Below are 20,550 nucleotides of genomic sequence, written 5' to 3' on the forward strand. Positions count from 1 at the left end.
ACGAAATTGGCCGTGTTTGGATCAGAGTTGAACGCCATCGTATCAAGGTCTGCTTTTGCTTCGACAAACTCATCCTCAAGGTTCAAGAAGACGTGTGCATTGTTGCTCCTGTGCTTGGCAGGGATTCCTCCCAGGGGATCCAGCACGATCACACGATCGATGTGAGCCTTTTTAGAAGGTTGGACAATAGCTTCGGAGGGCGCATCGTGTCTATTTGTCTGTGGAGAGAACTGCAGGCCTGAGAGATAACGTGTCAATGAGAGAACAACCTCGTTAGTGTCTGCAAATTTCATTTGTTGGGTTTCCGCGGAGGAGGCGTAGGAGGGTATGACGACTGCTGATCCTGCCCTTAATGAGTTCAATAAGAGTTTCCCGTTCCCGACTATCAATGCACTTGGTGTATATAGAGAGCCATTGAGGGTCTCTTGAGGATTGGTAGATAGAGCTGTATCAACAATCCTGGTCCATGGCTCGCCGTACGCATCAATTTCTGAAGCGATACGGTTGGCTTGCTCGTCAATGAGAGCGCGCCAGTTAGGTTGCTTGTGCGGATCTAGCTCGCAATCGACCACGACAACACTAGGTAGACCTAGAGCTCGCAACTGCGCAAGTGTCTTCGCCACGCCTTTGAGTGTCAAGTCGTCCACAGACTGCGGCTCTCGGAACTTGATTATAGCAACATGCGGAATGGCCTCAAGGGCTGCCACATCAACAACAGGGGTCCCTTGGATGAACTTTGGGCTGTCACTAACAGCTTGGGTGCCGTGCTCTAGGACATACGCGTTGGCAGGTCTTTGGCCTTCCAGTGATGCAGCCGTCTTGGGGGATGATGGTGCTTTTGGCTTTCCTTTTCCAAAGGTTTGTAGATATTGCCTTGCATCTCGCTTAGTTGCTGAAGATGATTCCAGGACAGACACATAAAAATCCTAAACTGCGTTAGTGGGAAAGTGTGCAAGTACAATTGAAGGTTTACCGACTCTCTCCTGTGATCTTTTCTGTTCCTCGTTCTTGGATATGGATGCGTAGTTTGCTTTCACATCTAGCGGCCGGTCGCCTCTCCCCCCGCCATTCTTAGGCGACGAGACATGAAATTTGTGAGATACAGATGCCGCCGATGATGTGCCCTTTAAGCGTATCTGTGTCTTTGTAATTGAAGCCTAGGGGCTTCAGGTTAGCTAACTATTGATGATTGAAGCTGCGATGATGGTTTGAATTGCCGAGGCACTTGAGGTCGGGCTGTGGCGGTCAGTGAGCATACCTGAGCTATGTAGCTGGCCTTCTTCCAGGCCGCGCTTCGTGAAGTCATGACTTGCAATGCATTTTGTGCGGAAGCCCCTTTCCTCGTAATCTGATATGTAGTAAGAGATTCGAATTGGCAGAAATGGACGCAAGAAAACGTCTCCTTTAGTTACCGTAACTTATTCGTGAGCTAGTTAGCTACGATGCCGCTGATCGGTTGTTCCAAGGTTCTGACTCAACTGGGGAACGATAAGCTGATAAGGAGCTCCCCTGCCAGCGGGGCATACCTAGATACCTGCCCACCTCCTGGGCACGCCAAAGAGGTAATTTACAGAGGCTTTAGTGTTAATCAGGGAGACACTTCTTAAGATGAAGAGTTAGTGATCATCGACTCAATGGCTGACTATGGCGTTTCATAGAAGAACAGCTTGCATCCTGAGTATAGAGCCTTAACACTTTTCACATTGGCTGCATTGTGGATTTTGCCGTGTCTCTACGCACGCCTTGACTATACAGGTAGATCTACTATTCCGGGATTACTTGCAGTGGAGAAAGAGCAGACTGGTGCCACCTCGCGAGTATTCGGGTCGCGAGCGTTTGTGTGTAAGAGTCATCAATGCTGAACTCACCAATCTTACTCGATTATGAATCTGTTCATCATCTTCTTCTAATGAAGTACTCTTAGGGATGTTGGGGCTGAGCAAAGAGGATATAATTTGCCCTATAATTCACGAGGCAAGCAAGGTGCACAAGGGAGTTACACAAAGTGAAGGACAATGCTGGTGACTCTTTGAGAGTAAGAGAAGCCCAATTGTAGCAGAAGTACTTAGATTCTAGAGAATTGTCTAGTTCATCCGGCAGGTCAAGCTTTCCAAACTACGTCAATCCCGATGCCGACCCGCATGCACCTCTGTTCCCCGCAGCGTTCGGGTCGGAGATGCCTTAGTGGTAGTCATGCTATCTGCTTACCTCAACACTCACGCGCATTTGAGATATCTCGTAACGGCGCCAGGCTCATACAACGAAACACCAGGCTCATACGCATATTTCCAGCCCCATTTCTTCAATGCGATAGGACTGGAAGAACAACTTGTTCCAGCTTCTTCAGAAATTAGTAAGCTTTAATAAAACCTTATCAAAAAGGTGTTTCCGGGTCGACTTTCTACCGGAGGTTGAGTGCCCACTGGCAATCTCAAGTTGTCTCATCCTCTAAAGTATATAAGGGCACGATCCCCGGGTAGTATTCGGGACCGAATTGATTCTCGACAGATTCACAGCCCGCTTGAAGAGTCCAAGCAAACTGTCAATTTGACCTAGTATCTAATTGAGTTTGGGAAATACATAGCTCTGGACACAATGGCTCCCAAAGTCTTGTGGGTTGGGTTGGGGAATATGGGCAGGGTGAGATTCTAGGCATTGAGCATGATGAACAATATTTACTGACGAGAAGTAGGGCATGACCAAGAATCTCGTTGAAAAGGGGCCCCTGGACTCACCACTGATGCTGTACAACCGTTCCACCCAGAGAGCAACTGACCTCAGCAAGAAGCTGCCAGCAGGCAAGACTGAAGTCATCGAATCGCTCGAAGATGGCGTTACTAAAGCTGACATCATCTTCATTTGTCTGTCCAATGACAAGGCTGTTCAAGACACCATAGCCATCATTGTCAAGGGCGATGTCAAGGGCAAGCTCATCGTGGATTGTTCGACCATCCATCCTGACACCACCGAATTGGTGGCCAAGGCGGTCCTTGCTCGGGGCGCGGAGTTCGTTGCATCGCCCGTCTTCGGCGCACCCCCAGCGGCTGACGCTGGTCAGCTCATTCCAGTCCTCGCCGGACCCAAGGCTGCTGTTGACAGGGCCAAGCCTTATTTCAAGGGGGTGATGGCGCGTGCCGAGATCGATATGAGCGATGAGCCGTACCGGAAGTCATCAATGCTCAAAATTTTAGGCAACTCGTTTATTCTGAATATGGTCGAGCAGATCGCTGAGGGTCATGTTCTCGCCGAGAAGAGCGGGCTTGGTACCGAGTACCTGCATAGCTTCCTCGAGCAGCTCTTCCCGGGCGTGTATGCCGGCTACTCAGGTAGGATGCTGGGTGGAGACTATTGGAAGAGGGAGGAGCCCCTTTTTGGGGTTGACCTGGCGAGAAAGGATGCCGCTCATGCCAAGGATATGGCGAAGACAGCAGGGACGAAGATGTTAAACGTAGAGACGGCCGATGCCCATCTGTCACAGGTGCAGAAACATGCCGGATCAAAGGGTGACATCGCCGGCATCTATGGAGCCGTGCGACAAGATGCTGGGCTAAAGTTTGAGAATGACGCTTAAGCACTTGCTTGAGAGATCTCTATGTGGAAGGGAAAAGGCGATATTTGAAACAACCAGAAAACCCCTAGACAGCATGATGCCAAATCCCCATGTAGAATATTCGTAGACTTATGTCAGCAGATACTATATCTCATGGCCAAGTCGCATATTCGAGATAAGTGGTGACGCGCTGTAAATGTGATGCTATAAGTTGTCATCAAGGAATTGAAAGTAAATAAGCTGGGCAGTTGGGCAGGATGACTAAGCCAGCCACAGCTCACGCCAAGCCCTGCGGCTTTTGGAGCTCCAGCGTCAACCTCTCTAGACCGCAGCAATAGCATCTCGCATCACAGCTTGCTCCGCACCAACAGGACAGAGACCATCCATCATTACCGAGGGATCTGTAACATATCAAGATGGCCAACGGGTACAAATCCCATTGATCGCTCAGCTGTGGTCGACTATACTGACAATGTACTCAGGTGGAGCGTCATCATCGGCTTCGTGGTCGTAGCAGCCATGTCTGCTGCCGCATGGTTCCTTTCCCCCAAGGGCGAGAACCAAGTGTAAGTTTTGCTCATCAGTCTGCTCCTTGACCAGAACCATACTGAGAATTCCGCAGTCTATGGCGATCATCCCTCATCCTAGCATTCACGAGCTGCTACCTGATGTGGGCGATTACCTTCATGGCGCAGCTGCACCCCTTGATCGAGCCGAGACGATCCGACCTAAGAAGCAAGTTCCTACACGAATGAACGGAGGGGTGCGGTTTGGAGGAAACTAAACGAGTGTGTGAACTGTACAAATATCCGTCATATTTACATCGCCGGCGTTGGGGGCAGATGGGTTTGAACATTGCGATCCTCGATAGGCACTACCGGCATCTGCGAAATAGTTGCGATAGGCGTCACATGTCCCGGAGTGACATGAGGGACTCCAGTAGACTCAGATAATGCGGTAAATATCGTTATATTAAAAACATCATGATCGTCTACGTCTACGTCTAAGTCTACCCAACGGCCAGCCTACCGGCCCATTCTCTCAGATAAACAAGGAGTGCCCATAAAGCTCTCCCGTCCTCTGCGACGCTGCTATCGCCCACTGAGTCCACGCCTTCCAATCCGGCTGCCCAGAGCACTGCCCGTCCGACGATCCAGCGGCTCAGAGCTCCTGCAGTAGCTAGTAGAATGGCAACACCATACCCACAATCCAGCAGTATCTTCAGGGCTTCGACATTGTTCACCACCACTGCCCAGCCAAGCGATCGAGCGGCTGCAGGCACGTCGTACTCCCATATGACCATGAGTATGGGAAACAGCTTGGTGCTCGAGCTGACGAGGAGTGCTGTAGAGACGGAGTTCGGCCGCGAGTAGGTTGGGAGAAAGCCGAAGAAGTGTAACGGCGAGAAAGGTGACGACGTTAGGAAGCGAATTGACATGTGAAATGCCAGTGTAGACAGTGTACATAGGATCACTGCCACGTACAAACAATCGTTAGCAAAAGAGACATCGACGAAAGCACGCGAGAGCCTGTGTAAACAGATAAGGGCACGTACGGAAGAACATATACTGAAACACAATGGGCTGCTGTGCAAGCCGGCCAAAGTTGCTGTGCTCTGCCCCAGCCGAGTCTGGAACTGACTGCTTCTCAATACGCGCCCAAGTAAGGTACACGTCGAAGAGTAGCAAGAGAACTCCGAGGCGTATTATCGACGGTTCAAACTGGTCTCGGTCTCGCATCAAGGTGTTGTGCAGCAAATGCCTGTAGACCTATCCGTCATGTCCCAGATCAGTACTTTGCGCTCCGGTAGCCAATGCTTTCTCGCTTCTCATACCTGTGGCTTGATTAAGACAAGGTCTATGAAGAGCACGACGAAGTCATGCTCGACATATTTGTCGCAGAACCGGCCGCAGTTCTTGCAGACTGTTAGCCGGATATTGTGGCCACTGGACTTGTCGCCAGCTCCTGAATACTGTGTCCATAGCGTTTTGACCGGATGCCGGCACTCTATACAAATGGGCATCTGGAAATATTTGCGTTGCTCCTTCTTGCAACAATGTGTAATTGTTCGTTACCGATCGGGTTCGTTGTCGAACATTGCAAGGTTTATGTTACCTAGATATGGTGGTATCGCTGCAAAGTGGAAGCCGGTGGCGGCTTGCCGTCGCGACAGCTTACGCAGGACCCGAAGCGCGTTGAAAGTGCCCCTCTAAATTTCTGGTTCGTGGACCAAACTACTGCCACGTAAGGAATAGTAGCTTTAAACCTCATAAGAGCCTCCTTCATACAAAGAGAATGGGCCAATTCGTTTGGATTAAGTGCTTAAATGAAGGCGTCTATTTGCGCTTATGGTTTCAAAATGCTCGCCAGCGCTGCTTCCGTCATAACTACCAACACCGACGAAGGTATATACAAAAAGAATCATTCACCTACTCCAACGCCTCCGATGCATTTGATGCATGGACATTCCTGACTCCAACATATTGAGATCATCTAATAGTATGCTAGCTAGCTAGTCGGCTTTCTTACCCTTGCCAATGCTAGTCGCTGGCGTAAAAGTCCTGCCTCTGATAGTGCCTTCTCCAGCACTCCGGCTGGATGACCCATAAGCCATCGAGTGCTGCAGACTCGGGCCTGTCTGGTCCAGTAGACCAGAGGCATTAATAGTTCTTCCATCGTCGCTATTCGTATCTTCGAGTTCGATAAGATCCCCTTCCTCAGGAAGCTGTCGTCCTTGGAGTGGACCAATAAGAGGTGTTCCTGGCCTCTTTGCAAATGCACCGCGCAGCCATGTCTCGATGGCCGCCGCAGCTTTGTCCAGACCGGAGCCTTGCCTTGTTGTAGATGTTACATCTCGGCCGTCTTCGAAGGGGCTCTCGACGATCCCAGCGACTTCGTCTCTATCGATGTTGAGATGGGCCGTCTCCGAGCCCATGATCGACATGGACGGCATCGATTCGAGGTTGAGACCCGGCATGTGTTTCTTTGCCCAAGAATTGAAATAGTCCTTCTCGGGTCCTGGCATCTTCACGCTCCTCCCCATTGTCCCGACTCCACCTGGTCTTTTCATCCAAGCCGGACGCAAGTCGTCGGGGTCACCGCTGCCTACCCGACTTCGAGAAGGGGTTGGAGCGGATGAAGCATAGGCCGCAGCAAACTGGGGGCGATTTCGATTTAGAAGGCTATGTCTGCGTGAGGATGTGCTTCCGGGGCTTTCAATGGCTTCAGAGCCGAGGGTAATGCTTGGCACATCAATCGAGCCTCGGGGAGTGGAAAGCGTCGAGACAGTATGGAGACTTTTCTTCCTTCGAGGAGGAAAGAACCCTAGAGCCTTTCGAGAGACTCGTGCAATCTCGACTGGCTGCTTGATTGAGTCAATGGTGACCCATTTAACATGGGTCCATGGTCGTTCCTCCACCTCAGTAGGTGTCTGATCTGCCGCCTTCCCATTTGAGGATCCAAAGAAGTCGTCCTCACTTGACTGCTCTCTTTGTTGCGGTGTGAGGGTTGGCTGTGGTGTGGTTGCTAAAAGGTCAACATCCTGTGAGTAATATGAAGGGCCTTCACATGGCCTTCCCCTGATCTCACACGCATCAACCGGCAGCATCAGCCATTTCCGAATTTGAATGTTATCCCTTGACCACAGCCCATTTGCCTTCCGAAATACATCCTCTCTACACCTGTACTTCAGCACGATCCCCACATAGGTATCAGTTGGTTGGACATGGTGAATGTAGACAAGCTGGTCCTCCACTTCTTGATCAGTCGCGGTGCCTCTAAGGTTCTCGTCCGATGACCTCTGTTTGAACTTCCCTGCAACATCTAGTCCTCCATTGACACCCTCATGGCTTTCAAGAACACTGGCAGTTTTCCTAGCTTTCAAAGCTGCCTCACGCTGGGCTAGGGACCCTGCAGCCACGTCCTCAATACGAGGCCTGGACTTGCCAGGTGGCTCTGGTCCCCAGCTGCTAGGCTGACTCCGTATTGCCACACCACTCGACGTTCTGTGGAGTGGCCTGCCAGGGCGGCTCCCATTGCGTTTATCCTTCCGGTCATAGTCATTATCATAGTCACCCTCACCCCCCGAGAGCCATGAAGCGGCCAGATCCTGCACAGAAGCCCAGCTTGTCGCCCATGACCCAAGCCCTTTGCCACCGGCAGAGCTACCTGTTGCGCTCGGCCTGTCGCCTAGGGTATTCCGCGCCCCTGCCGCACCCGTCGAGCTCAGGCGAGCCGATGGCAGTGGGCTTGCTCCTCGGCTCGGAGACGGGCTCGGCGGGCCAGTCGCGAACAGTGATGTCGAGGTCGAGGTTGAAGAGGGGTTCGCATTGCTGATGATCCGTCGATTCCGCGGGCGGGCGGCGGCGGCGTCGGCATCGAGGCTGAGAGTCGAGAGACTTGCGGCGGAGGAGGAGATGGGAGACTGTCTGCGGGTAGACTCTGGCATCCTCACGGACTGACCGATGATGGCCTCGGCACGCAGCAGCAGCAGCAGCCGTCGTCGGCGTCGTATAACAACTCCAGCATCAGATTAGGGGCGTGTCGTTCGACTGGCGATGCATCGATGATTGATATGCCCCTCGGTCAGAGGTATGTAATAACACCTAGCCTCAGTATAAGCAGTTGCTGGTCGTCAGCATCCGATGTCGTGTGTATCGATGTCGATGTTCTAAGCTAGTGAGAGCCAGCTCGGAGCCAACTTGACAAGTATCCACTGGAGCTTTCCAGACGGATCAGAACCACTTGCAAAAGAGGACGCTGTGCGGTAGATGAAGCAATGCGGTTTCAATGTTGGAAGACCTGCAGGACCCGGGACAGCCAATTCGATCGCTTTGCTGCACGATTGCGGATGGTTTGGTGGTGATAGAGCGAGGTAGGCGGCTGATAATGGAAGGATGCGGCGGCGGGCAGCTCCCGTTATGAGGACTACGTATCCCTGGGCTATCACTGGTCTCCTGAAGCACATTGGCGGGCAGGGCTCCCTGCCAAAGGAGATGGCCAACCCCACTGGGTGGAATTCGTGCCATCATTGCCCCCACTCCTCACGAATTACCCTTCAGCAGTGCACCACCTCTCTACCTATACAAACGCGTGTAGCCACACGAAACCGCACTACTATTACTACAGTAAAAGCCACAGTTGACATGATAGCTGCCATATCAGCGCCGTGCTCATGAATATTCAGTCTGTACTTTGGTTTTACGCATTCACTACAATTGGTTCAAGGATTCATAACGAGCCGGGTATTACCGGCAATTAGACATGTTGCATCACGCTGGTGGAGGTCCTTCATCCGGATGACCACGTATATGTGACGAGCCGTGGGTGTAAGTAGTGCTAGGTCAAGTACATGGGAATGTGGCTTCATGTCTCAACCGAGCCGACATCGATTGTAAGTGGTGGAGACAATCTAGATCTCTGAACATTCCTGTCCTGCTCAACTCGATTTCTCTCCATATAGACTCCAGAACAGGCCTTCTGGGTCCCATGTCTTTTTCACCCGCTTCAGCTCAGCAATCTTCTCATCCGAGTGCAGCTCTTCAAGTTTCGTTTCGGGGGTAAGATTATTGGCAAATGTTCTTGGGATTGCCGTGTCGTTCTTTCGGCACAGTGCGTTGAATTCGTTTTGGAACGACCACATGGCGGTGGCAGTCTCGGGAGTCGTACACCAGCCCCATGTTGACGCAAAGAAGTTTCTATCACGGATCTCACAAAACTTCGCTTTGCCCTCCGGGATCTCACCATACTCAGCAAGCTTCTTCGTGTTGAAGCCGGCTATGACGAGTAGTGTGCGCTTTCCATCGGGGTACTTGTCCGTGAACTCGAGCCATTGACGGAATCCAGCTGTGATGGTCTCGGCATTCAGTGTCTTGAGGAAGCTTGATGACCCGTCCTTGAAGTCTCCATGAACATTGAGCGGCTCAAACGCGGCGCTTGACAATGGGAGAGGGGTGTATACGGTAGCCGGGTTGATGGCCTTTCCAATGATTTCTGGATCAAATAGAAGGGCCATTGCTTTCTCTGCTTCCTGACCCGGGCCGTATGACATCGCTGTGAGCGCGATCATTGGCGCTCCCGGAGCAGGTGTGCCTGGCGGAGCTCTCATGAATGCCAGAACAGTGTTCATGCTCGGAAGTGGTGGCTGCAGCTTGAGGAATGTCTCAGCGGCGAAACCGATGGCCGGGGGAGGGAATATCAGACGCCGTGTCCATATTCCTTCTTCCTGCATGTTGAGAGCGCTAATCGGAAATGCTTTCAGAGTCAACTCCGTCACGACTCCAAGTCCAAGGCCACCTCCACACAAGGCATAATACAATGCCTTCTCTTCACCCGTGGAAGAGGAGCTCAGCTCCAGCGATTTGCCCTCTGCAGTGATTAACCTGAACGACACGACATTGTCGATCATGAAACCGTGAAGTCCATTCATTCCGTTCTGAGCATAGGTCAGTCAATTATTGGACTTCTTGCAAAGAAGGCGGTCTTATCGTACATTACCTCCGCCAAGGATACATCCCACCATACCAACGGCGTTGCTGTTTGGCCAAGTGGTGTAGAACCCCTCGTCTGTTGTGACTTTGATGACATCTCTGACGACCGCCCCACCCCCAATGCGGACAACGCCAGCATCCTTGTCAAGCTCAACCTTATTGAAGTTTTTGAGATCAAGGTATAGAGTTTTTGAATCGATGGGAACAAAGCTGCCATGACCGCCGCCCTTGGGAATTACACGGAGCCCTTTTTCTTTTCCATATTGGATAGCAGAAACAACGTCATCGTCACTCTTGGGCACAACGACTAGGGCTGGAAGTTGAAGCCGGCTACTTGACCACCTAGGAGTTATACTTTGCGGCTCATCCCCAGGTTTGGGAACAACAACCTCGCACTTGAGGGGGATTTCGTCTGTATTTCCCATGGCTGACAAAGAGAAATGCGTAGAGACAGGGAAAGGATGCAAGTCAAGAGAGGTTGAGTTATGCGCTCAACTGGTGGTCGAAATCCTTCGAGACTTATATAAGATCCTACGCCGCAAGCTACTTAGCTCTGGCTTAGATCAGCCCCGCGAAGGTTGCCGCAACGGTGTGGGCATGAGGAATCTTCGCCGTAGGGCCACAGCGGAGCCCATGCTCGGATAGATAGCAGGAAAAAATGGTGAGACTCGGACTCTCATCACGGGCCGCAGGTGATCCGGGGGAGAGATTGGATAGACAACCCTGAATAGGCGGACCTGACCTTACTCATTAGGCAGTCGGTGGCAGTGGAGCCTTTGCAAAAAGGCGTACTCTACCAGTAAGACGGACTTTCCGGCAGCTTGCCAAGGAGGCCGAGATGGAGATATTGGTGAAAGCTGACGAGATGGCCTCACGTTCGAACATTCGAACACGAACGGGGTTGGCTAGAGGCGATGATCATGTTAAGTACAAGCAGTTTCAGGACACTTTCGAGGTTAGCTCTGAAAAGTCAAGCAAGAAGTCACGCAGGCCAATGCAAGTTGGAACCAGAGAATAATAGTGCGGTCCGGTGCAATTCGGCCTGCGCATTCTGCCGTTCCCGGGTTCCATGCGGCACGGTACGGCCAAAATTGTATGATATGAGGCCAGTCCAAGCGAGCTTTGTAGATTGTCGCACCCAAAGGGCAGTATCTATTTGCTGACGCAGTGTTGCCATGGTCATGGTCACATGGAAAACGTCTGCACTTTATAACAAACACGGTCTATGAAAAGGGTAGACACATACGACAGTCAACAATAAAAGTTCCGGTATGTATAGTGTACAGTAGTTTGGACCTTCTACAGTCTGGTCATTGATGTAGCGCAAATATGACACACGGTAAGGCTGGATTAGCAGTAGGTAGCTGTCATCAGGCGCCGGCAAGGTACAGTGCAGGCGCCAGTGGTTAGGTGGTGCGGGGTGTGAGTGTGAGAGTGTGGCGGCTGCGCTAGTCACGGTCGCGGTTGCCGGCTTTTTGTTTACTTTCGCGCGTTTTGGGCCAGGGTTAAACATTGCCCTCCCCCATCAACCATCAGTGGCCCAACGACAACAATTGCAAAGATTCACGGAACGTCGCCAACATGAGAGTGACGGAAGTGATCATAGATGTAAGCTCTCGGTGATTACCTTGCGATGCACGCTTCTAACCCTCATCTAGGGCTTCAAGTCATACGCCGTCCGGACGGTCATTTCAGGATGGTAAGTAAACAAGGCGCATCGCAGCGCAACAACAAAGCCATGGCAAATTGCTAACCACGACTCACAGGGACGAGAGCTTCAACTCAATTACCGGCCTGAACGGCAGTGGAAAGTCCAATATTCTAGACTCAATCTGCTTCGTTCTGGGTATTACGAACATGTCTACTGTTCGCGCGCAGAATCTCCAGGTATGAATGCCACGATGGTGACAGGCCCGCTCGAGCGAAGACTAACATCTGGACCAGGACCTCATTTACAAGCGCGGCCAGGCCGGTGTAACGAAAGCCAGCGTCACGATTGTATTTGATAATCGAGACAAGAAGACATCCCCTATTGGATTCGAGGAATATGCGACCATCAGCGTAACGCGCCAGATTGTCCTCGGTGGAACGTCCAAGTACCTCATCAACGGACACCGAGCACAGCAGCAAACGGTCCAGAATCTTTTCCAGTCTGTGCAGCTGAATATAAACAACCCCAACTTCCTAATTATGCAAGGAAAAATCACCAAAGTCCTGAATATGAAGGCAGTGGAAATTCTGGCTATGATTGAGGAGGCCGCCGGCACCAGAATGTTTGAGGACCGTCGTGACAAGGCGCTCAAGACCATGGCGAAGAAAGATTTGAAACTGCAAGAAATCAGAGAACTGCTCCAAGAGGAAATCGAGCCCAAGCTTGAGAAGCTCCGCACAGAAAAACGTGCCTTCCTGGACTTTCAGCAAACACAAAACGATCTTGAACGCCTAACCAGGGTAGTAGTTGCCCATGACTACGTCAGGTACCAGGAGAAGCTCGAACAATCTGCCGCAGACCTGGAAGGCAAGAAACAAAGACAAAAAGACCTCGAGGACTCGGCCGTGCGGTTGAAGAGCGAAATCGCACATCTCGAGGAGGACGTTCAGAGAGTCAAGTCGCAGCGCGACAAGGAGCTCCGCAAGGGTGCGAAGGCACAAGCGCTCGAGGAGGATGTGAAGAAGCATTCAAACGAGCTCGTTCGTCTCGCAACTGTCATAGATCTCAAGAAATCCAGTCTCGCTGAGGAAAGGGAGCGGAGAACAGCCGGCGAGAAGAGTGTCGCCGAGTTGGAATCCGCCCTGAAGGAGAAGACCAAGGCCTACGAGAAGATCAAGGCCAAATACGACTCGGCAAAAGAGGAACAGGAAAAGCAGTCACAGGAGGCCGAAGCGAAGGAAGAGCTACTCCAGACTCTACAAACAGGTGTGGCATCCAAGGAAGGCCAAGAGAACGGTTACCAAGGTCAGCTACAAGACGCCAGGAATCGTGTTACTGCTTCTGTTACCGAGCAAGAACAGGCCAAAATTAAGATTGCTCATCTCGAAAAGAGGATCAAAGAAGAGGAACCACGGGCCAAGAAGGCGAAAGAGCAGAATGCAGGATTGCTCAAAGAAACTGATGTGCTCAAATCGCAAGCCCAAAAACTCGAGAAGGAGCTAGGCAAGCTCGGCTTCCAGCCTGGCGCAGAGGAGGATATGTACAAGAAAGAGAGTACACTGCAGCAGACCATTCGAAATCTCAGACAAGAGTCTGATGGCCTCAAGCGAAAGGTGGCTGGCATTGACTTCAACTACGCCGACCCAACACCGAATTTTGACAGGTCAAAGGTGAAGGGCCTTGTTGCGCAGCTCTTCACACTGGACAAGGAGCACACTCGCGCAGGAACCGCTCTGGAGATTTGCGCAGGTGGTCGTCTCTACAATGTCGTCGTTGACACCGAAGTAACCGGTACACAACTTTTGCAGAATGGAAAGCTTCGGAAGCGTGTGACTATTATTCCTCTCAATAAGATCTCAACCTTCCGTGCCTCAGCCGAGACCATTGCGACGGCCCAGAAGATTGCCCCTGGCAAAGTCGACTTGGCTCTATCCCTTGTCGGCTATGACGATGAGGTCTCGGCGGCAATGGACTATGTCTTCGGCAACACATTGATCTGTGCCGATGCCGACACCGCTAAGAGGGTCACTTTCGATCCAAATGTGCGGATGAGGAGTATCACCCTTGAAGGTGACTCCTATGATCCATCTGGTACTCTCTCTGGAGGCAGCTCGCCAAACTCAAGTGGAGTCTTGGTCACTCTGCAGAAGCTCAATGAAATCACAAGGCAGCTGAAGGAAGCCGAACGGTCCTTGAGCGAGCTTCAGGGCCAGATCTCCCGAGAGAAGTCTAAGCTAGATCAGGCACGGAAGATTAAGCAAGAGCTGGACCTCAAGTCTCACGAGATCAAGCTCGCCGAAGAGCAGATCAACGGTAACTCATCCTCATCTATCATCCAGGAGGTGGCCAATATGAAGGAGACTATTACCCAGCTTCAGAATGAGTCTAAGGAGGCGAAGAAGAGGCAAGCCGAGGCAAGTGCTGACGTCAAGAGAATTGAGAAGGACATGAAGGACTTCGACAACAACAAAGACGGCAAACTAGTCGAACTACAATCATCTCTTGACAAGTTGAGATCATCCCTGGAGAAACACGCAGCGTCTGTCAAGTCTTTGCAGAAGGAGCTCCAAGGGGCACAGCTTGACTCAGAACAGGTCTCCGGCGATCTCGCCGCCGCTCGGGAACAGCTGCAAGAAATCGATCTAGCGATTAAGTCACAGCAGGATGAAATTGCGGACATATCCAAACAGCGTGATGAGCTTAAGGAGGTCCATGACTCCGTCCAACTACGTCTAGATGAAGAACGCGCTAAGTTGAGCATCTTCGACGATGAACTGCGCGCGCTAGAAGAGGCAACACGGTCCAAGAACGCTCGAATTGCCGAGGAGGGCCTAGAAATGCAGAAGCTCGGCCATCAAGTCGAGAAGTTCCACAAGGAGCAACAAAACGCTGTGCAAGCTGTAGCCCACATGGAGAACGAGCACGAGTGGATCGCCGAGGAGAAGGACAACTTCGGTCGCTCAGGCACTCCGTACGACTTCAAGGGCCAGAATATCAGCGAATGCAAGTCGACGCTGAAGAACTTGACTGAGCGCTTCCAGGGCATGAAGAAGAAGATCAACCCGAAGGTCATGAACATGATCGATAGTGTTGAAAAGAAGGAGCTGTCACTAAAGCACATGATGAAGACGGTCATTCGTGACAAGAGGAAAATTGAAGAGACCATCATCAGCCTTGATGATTACAAGAAGAAGGCTCTCCATGAGACGTGGGAGAAAGTGAATCGCGACTTCGGTGAGATCTTCTCGGAGATTCTTCCCGGTGGCAGCTTCGCGAAGCTGGATCCACCCGAGGGCAAGACGATCAGCGACGGCCTGGAGGTCAAGGTGTGCCTGGGCAAGGTGTGGAAGCAGAGCTTAACAGAACTCAGCGGTGGTCAAAGGTATTGTGCTCCAGCGTTGTGCCTCATGTTACAATCAATTACTAATAGCTCGTCAGATCTCTCATTGCCCTATCCCTCATTATGGCCCTTCTCCAGTTCAAGCCTGCGCCCATGTATATTCTTGACGAGGTCGATGCAGCGCTGGATTTGTCTCACACACAGAACATCGGCCGCCTCATCAAGACTCGATTCAAGGGCTCGCAGTTCATTGTTGTCTCTTTGAAGGACGGCATGTTCCAGAATGCGAACCGCATCTTCAGGACACGGTTTAGCGAGGGAACAAGTATGGTCCAGGCATTGACCCCTGCGGATATGAGGTAAATTGTCAAGCATTGAGTGACGAATAGTGGTGTAGGATGACAGGGCTTTGACTTTGCTTGTAGTTTGGGTATACCTCATGACATGGATATGGTGCACAACGAGTAGGCTACGGCTTAATGATTGGTTTTAATTATGATTCGCTGTATTTTGAATTACACTTCTATCTCTTGACGTACAACTCGCTAGTCTAAAGGCGCGCGCGCGCATTATTGTTCTATGTATAAATGTGCACCCTGCTCCAACACTTCTATTGATTGGCCCACCTCGATGAACTCTTCTAGATCATCAGGGGTATCCGTTTTGCTAAATAATGGACAGAGCTGCATGCCCAAGCAGCCATTCTTTGGCGAGCCTTCGTCAACATTCCGAAGTGCCCTCAGGGACTTGTCTGGCTCCGCGCGATGACGAATGCCCGTAGCGGGATCAACATTCGGGAGTTTACACCTTCAGATAGCTGTCAGTACGTGTCCAAGGAGGATATGTCGAAATGTGTCTTACCTGACTGTTCGGCATGATACGTGGAAATCTGCTGCCTCTAGTCCTGATGTCTGGGCTGCCTGGACTGCAGAAGGCTTTATACGTATTGACTTCCAACTCTCTTCCTCATACGCCTCTTGGCCGTCGATGATGATGTTAGCTCGGAACCTCCGCACATCGAGATTCAGTATGTTCTCGTCTTTCGCAAGCAACCTGGACCCTAGATCCCGCACACTGCTGAGGCTGATGAGATGAAGAGGGTATGCATCCTGGAATCCGGTGACGGGCTGGTAGCCTGCCTCGTCCTTCTGTGGCGCACACCTGTACACCTCGCGCAGCTTTGTCGGGTCGACGCGGAAGAGGCCCATCTTGTTGCTGACGCCGAGATAGCGCGGCAGCTCAGGAGGAATCTCGCTGCTCATATTCAGACCCAGCGGCATTTCGTTCCAGATCTTCACCTCCCCGTAGGTGTACCCTTTCTCCTTGATCTCCTCTTCTGAGGGGAACTCGACTGGCAAGATGAACTCCTTCTCCGGCTTTGCGCTGAAGCCCCTAGCCACCTTAGCCGCCAGCCAAGCCAGAGTCCCCCTGATTCCGGGCTCCTGCCAGGGAAAGCGCACGACGATGTAGGCGTCCGTCTGGGCCCACGCCTTCTGCCGCTTGGCCTGAAGCTTGGCGACATCCGGCCGCCACAGCTCTACCTCGACGGTTGCGAGCAGCGGGAACTGGCGGATCGTGATGAAATCCCACCGGTGCCTGCTCTTCTCCTCGTCCGATGCGCCCACCGCCACGGGGAACGGGCTCTTGAGCTGTGCAAAAGTGAACAGACGATCAAACTCGAGCCCCGTGGGTAGCACCCTGCTGCGCGCGACCTCGATGCCCTTACACGACTTGATGGGGTACACAAAGATGCTCTTGACAGTGGCCTCGCTCGTCGCCGGGCGCTCGACATACTGGTCCTTCAGGCCCGACTGCGCCGGCTCCACGCCGAGCTTGGTGTGCGTGTCGAGCAGGGCGTCGCTCTTGCGCGGCGGCACCGGGGGGAACAGGATGAAGATGGGCAGCATGAAGCCGCACAGCGTGATGAACAGCACGAAGAGCGAGCCCGGGTCGAGCGGCAGCCCGCCGTGTAGGACCGCTGCGTCCATCTCGGAGCCCATTGTGTCTATGTTTTCCATGTCTCCTCGATATGTTGCGCTGACCATGCACAACGGTTGTCGTCGCGGTGTACGAGAATTTGCAGCGCCGGCGCTTGCGACGATCGACACACCGAAATATTTATGACTCTTCACAGTTCAAACTACGCCGCCGGGCAGTTCACCTCGAATGACTCAACGCGGATGGGCCCGCGCGGCAGATCTACTTAGTAGATAGAAGTCTGTAAACGCTTGCGCAGACTCCTACTCCGCAAAATTCGTCCCCTGAGATATCACGTTCGGACGAAACGCTCATCATAAGGAGCCGTTCAGAAATGGTTCGAGGAAGTGCAGTTGAAACATTTGCCTATCTAGGCTATCTACTTTAGGAAGTGGTCACAGCTCCTTGACGTTCGTGCGGCCAGACGACGAGCAGCTGTCTCTGAAGGAGGCCCCATGGATTCTGAAACATGCAAGAACTCGCAGTCACGTCGACGCGCACGTGCTCAATCCTTTGCCAGTTATCAGCGGTCTTTCATCATATCTTGGTTCTCGACGGGTAGACGGGAGGCCAGAATGCGAACAGTTCACACGACAGATAGCGGGCCGGAGGGCATTTGCGGGGCGAGAGCCATGCTTTTACCCCACTAACCCACAGAGGCGGAAACTGTGCCTGGTTGTTGCTCTCTGCCAAAGAGCACGAGATGAAAGATGTTGGACCGTCGCAATCTCAGTTAGCAAGCCGGCTCTCTGTCTTTCTCTTTGTCCTCTGTCTCTCGTATCGGATGCCATGAGCTGCTGTTGCGGAACGCCGGTCTGAAGGACCGGCCTGCTTTCATCCCTTAACATGAAACTGGAAGGCGGTATTAAGGATACGGTCCCGCTCTCGACTTCTTGTGAAGAAGCGCTATTTTGTATCATTTGAAGTGCTTGGACATTCGCAGAAAGTGCCAATTCCCCAGGGTTGTGCGACTCATCACAGTGCTGTCCTGTGTAGAGATCCAATTGGCCCTGCATTTATCCTCAGTCCTTTGTATTGTGTCCCGTCGTTCAATCTGTAGTCAGCAATTCTGCAGTGTCATCGCCGCTCGAATTGATGTTCCCTCCGATTGATGATATGTGCGCGTATTCGCCCCGATTGCACCGAGAAATATTAACACCGCAGCACGGGCGCGCCACATTGGCAGGAAGCACATGCGCTTGCATTGAGAAACAGCATCTACACTGCAGTTAACTGTCAGCGTCAATTTGGCAAAAGTGGCCAGCAGATGCTGTATGCTCTCGGGCCTTCCGCTTTCTGCAAGCAAACTAGTGACGCATTTGGCTCCCGAATTTGCCTTATGATGCCAGGCTGGTGACATCGATGGAACCCTCTAGGATCGGCCGTGACGTAAAGGAAGCCAGTGTACCTGAATTACCGCAATGCCACTGTTGCATTCTTGACCATTGGCCGTTTTGCCCTGATCTTGACTCGATCAGGCACCACAAGGGAAAACACGCCACTCTAGAGTCTAAATCATCTGCAGGAACGGCCATTGAGCGTTGGATCAAGATAACGGCTGCATGGGCATGATGCAACTGACATTTGAGTCTGTTTTGCCGCTCACGCCTTTCTCTTTGGTGGTGGTTCTAAGCAGCAGCGTCCAATGGCTTCATTGGTTCTGAGCCCTTGGAACAAAACAGGTATACGGAAGTAGGCGCCGCGAAATAAGGAAAACCTGGACGCCACCTCGCAAGTTGGAGGGGAAAATCAGCACCAGTCTTCTCCAAGGTTGATGGCATTTTACGCCAACGATCGGAGCCTTCGGCTTGATCAAGCGGCTTCGACTAGATGACTCTTTCCACATGAGAACTTGGAGGGCAGACGCAACAGAAAACAGGAACTATCTAGTCCTCAACGGCCAGAGGTCTCCTCAACCGCTTCAACCACTCAATGTGCTTACAGTCAAGTGTGTCTCAATCACCTCTATCGAGTCATACTTCCGTTCTGCGGAAGACAAGCTTATCACTCAACCTAGCAGTTGAAAGCAAAATATCGAAGGAATACCTACTAACAGGTATATTGATATGATCCGCCTACCACTTGGTAGACTTCCTGTGAAATCTATTGAGGGCTGATTCCGAGATGACGAACGACACAGAGCGCATTTCTGACCCTTTGTGACTTCAACGGCGTACCGTGGATGAGCCTTCGAGTTGGTGAACCACGTAGCCACCCTGGAAGGTTGGAGAAATGGCCAATTTCCACATCGACCGGGAATAAGTTGAGCTATTGCTTGTAGTTTCTTGACACGTGTCAGTAGAGAAGCTGGAAAATTAGAACTCCATGATGAAAGATGATTATTCACCAAGCATGAACCCAGCATAGGCAGGCCCCACGAGCCGCAATCGTAATGGCAATCTCGCCGGTCTGACGTCGTTGAAATGATGCCCACGAACAGCCCCGCTGTTGATACTGCAAATACTCAATCTCCGTAATTACTTTCCGTAACAGGAAGATGAGTGTTCAAAGCTCGCCACAGAACATCACATTGAGACAAGAGTGTTTGGAAGATAAAGGCTGTGGTGGAGTCGTTACAAGGGCCATGAGGACAGCCCCGTGTTCTTGCGTGTGGGGTCTTGGTGGCTGAAGCGCTACAGACCTCTGACCGTCTCGGAAATCGTCAAATGACCAGGAGTCATAAGGTCCTGGAGATTTCACATCCGAGGATACCTCCAAGTCCGTAATTTCTTGGTCGTTCTTAAAAGCATGTCGGAGGCCTAGATATCCGACTCCCATGTAAGAACGCAGCCAGGTAGCTATATTGGTAATGTTATGTTCTGATGGTCCACGAAGCCACAATTAGTATAGCAAACTTAGGGGCTAACCACCCTTCAAGAACCTGTGGATGTAGTGGCCGTGCTGTCGGCTTCCCTTCCCAATCATGTCGAATAATCCATACTGTAGTTGCCAGTTGCTCCATGCGCCGAGGGCAGATTAGCCTGACTTAATCAGTTCAAGAGGGAAATTCATCCGAGACGATTCGAACAACAAATGGCTTGATCTAAACGTTCCAGTTGTTGCACGTTTGTTGGTCTGTGCCTCAGGAGGCGCCCGGGAGTTGTAGATCACTTTTCAGAAGACCCCAAGAATAGTACAGTGGCTTCTGTCTGCCAGGTTCGCAAACCCTAGGCGCATGAGCCCACATCCCACTCCCGAAAATCCAATTCCAATGTGACTATGCTCACAGACATTTTCGAAACCCTAGCATAAGGGCTGGACAGCCTGTGGGCAAGGCGTTTGGGGGCCAAAGGCAAGGAGACAAGGCTAGCAGGCTGAAAAAAGCAAAGACAATTCCCAGGAGTCTCGATGGGGTGGGTCAGGTCGCACGACATTAGGTACCGTAGCCAGGTCTTGAGCCTAAAGTAAAGTATTACCGAGTACGCGGACTTCCCGCTGGCGAGTATGACTGCTGATCGATCACAAATTTGAGAACTCGACAAAAAGAAATAAAAAGTGAGATGAGAACGTGCTACTACTAGCCCATCGAACCAATGCTTGTCAG

At 51.7% G+C, this 20,550-nt stretch overlaps 4 protein-coding genes across 4 annotated transcripts; 2 read left to right on the forward strand and 2 right to left on the reverse strand.

The window, feature by feature from the left end:
* Positions 1 to 2,695: 2,695 nt before the first annotated feature.
* UCRPA7_475 (putative 6-phosphogluconate dehydrogenase protein) lies at positions 2,696 to 3,571 on the forward strand (the record flags this gene model as incomplete). Its single annotated transcript, XM_007913070.1, has 1 exon — positions 2,696 to 3,571. One exon carries the CDS (start codon positions 2,696 to 2,698, stop codon positions 3,569 to 3,571), a length of 876 nt encoding a protein of 291 aa, XP_007911261.1.
* A 5,416-nt stretch (positions 3,572 to 8,987) lies between these two features.
* UCRPA7_476 (putative fad binding domain protein) lies at positions 8,988 to 10,070 on the reverse strand (the record flags this gene model as incomplete). The annotated part of the gene is made up of 2 exons (XM_007913071.1): positions 8,988 to 9,983; positions 10,041 to 10,070. 2 exons carry the CDS (start codon positions 10,068 to 10,070, stop codon positions 8,988 to 8,990), a joined length of 1,026 nt encoding a protein of 341 aa, XP_007911262.1.
* A 1,549-nt stretch (positions 10,071 to 11,619) lies between these two features.
* Positions 11,620 to 15,392, forward strand: UCRPA7_477 (putative condensin subunit protein; the record flags this gene model as incomplete). Its single annotated transcript, XM_007913072.1, has 5 exons — positions 11,620 to 11,646; positions 11,697 to 11,737; positions 11,805 to 11,925; positions 11,983 to 15,071; positions 15,128 to 15,392. The coding sequence occupies 5 exons, from the start codon at positions 11,620 to 11,622 to the stop codon at positions 15,390 to 15,392; spliced, it is 3,543 nt and encodes a 1,180-aa protein (XP_007911263.1).
* Positions 15,393 to 15,886: 494 nt separating this feature from the next.
* Positions 15,887 to 17,047, reverse strand: UCRPA7_478 (putative mosc domain-containing protein; the record flags this gene model as incomplete). The annotated part of the gene is made up of 1 exon (XM_007913073.1): positions 15,887 to 17,047. The coding sequence occupies one exon, from the start codon at positions 17,045 to 17,047 to the stop codon at positions 15,887 to 15,889; it is 1,161 nt and encodes a 386-aa protein (XP_007911264.1).
* Positions 17,048 to 20,550: the final 3,503 nt, after the last annotated feature.

The sequence above is a fragment of the Phaeoacremonium minimum genome (genome assembly GCF_000392275.1).
Source record: "Phaeoacremonium minimum UCRPA7 unplaced genomic scaffold PA7_03_scaffold_39, whole genome shotgun sequence".
Taxonomy (NCBI): domain Eukaryota; kingdom Fungi; phylum Ascomycota; class Sordariomycetes; order Togniniales; family Togniniaceae; genus Phaeoacremonium; species Phaeoacremonium minimum.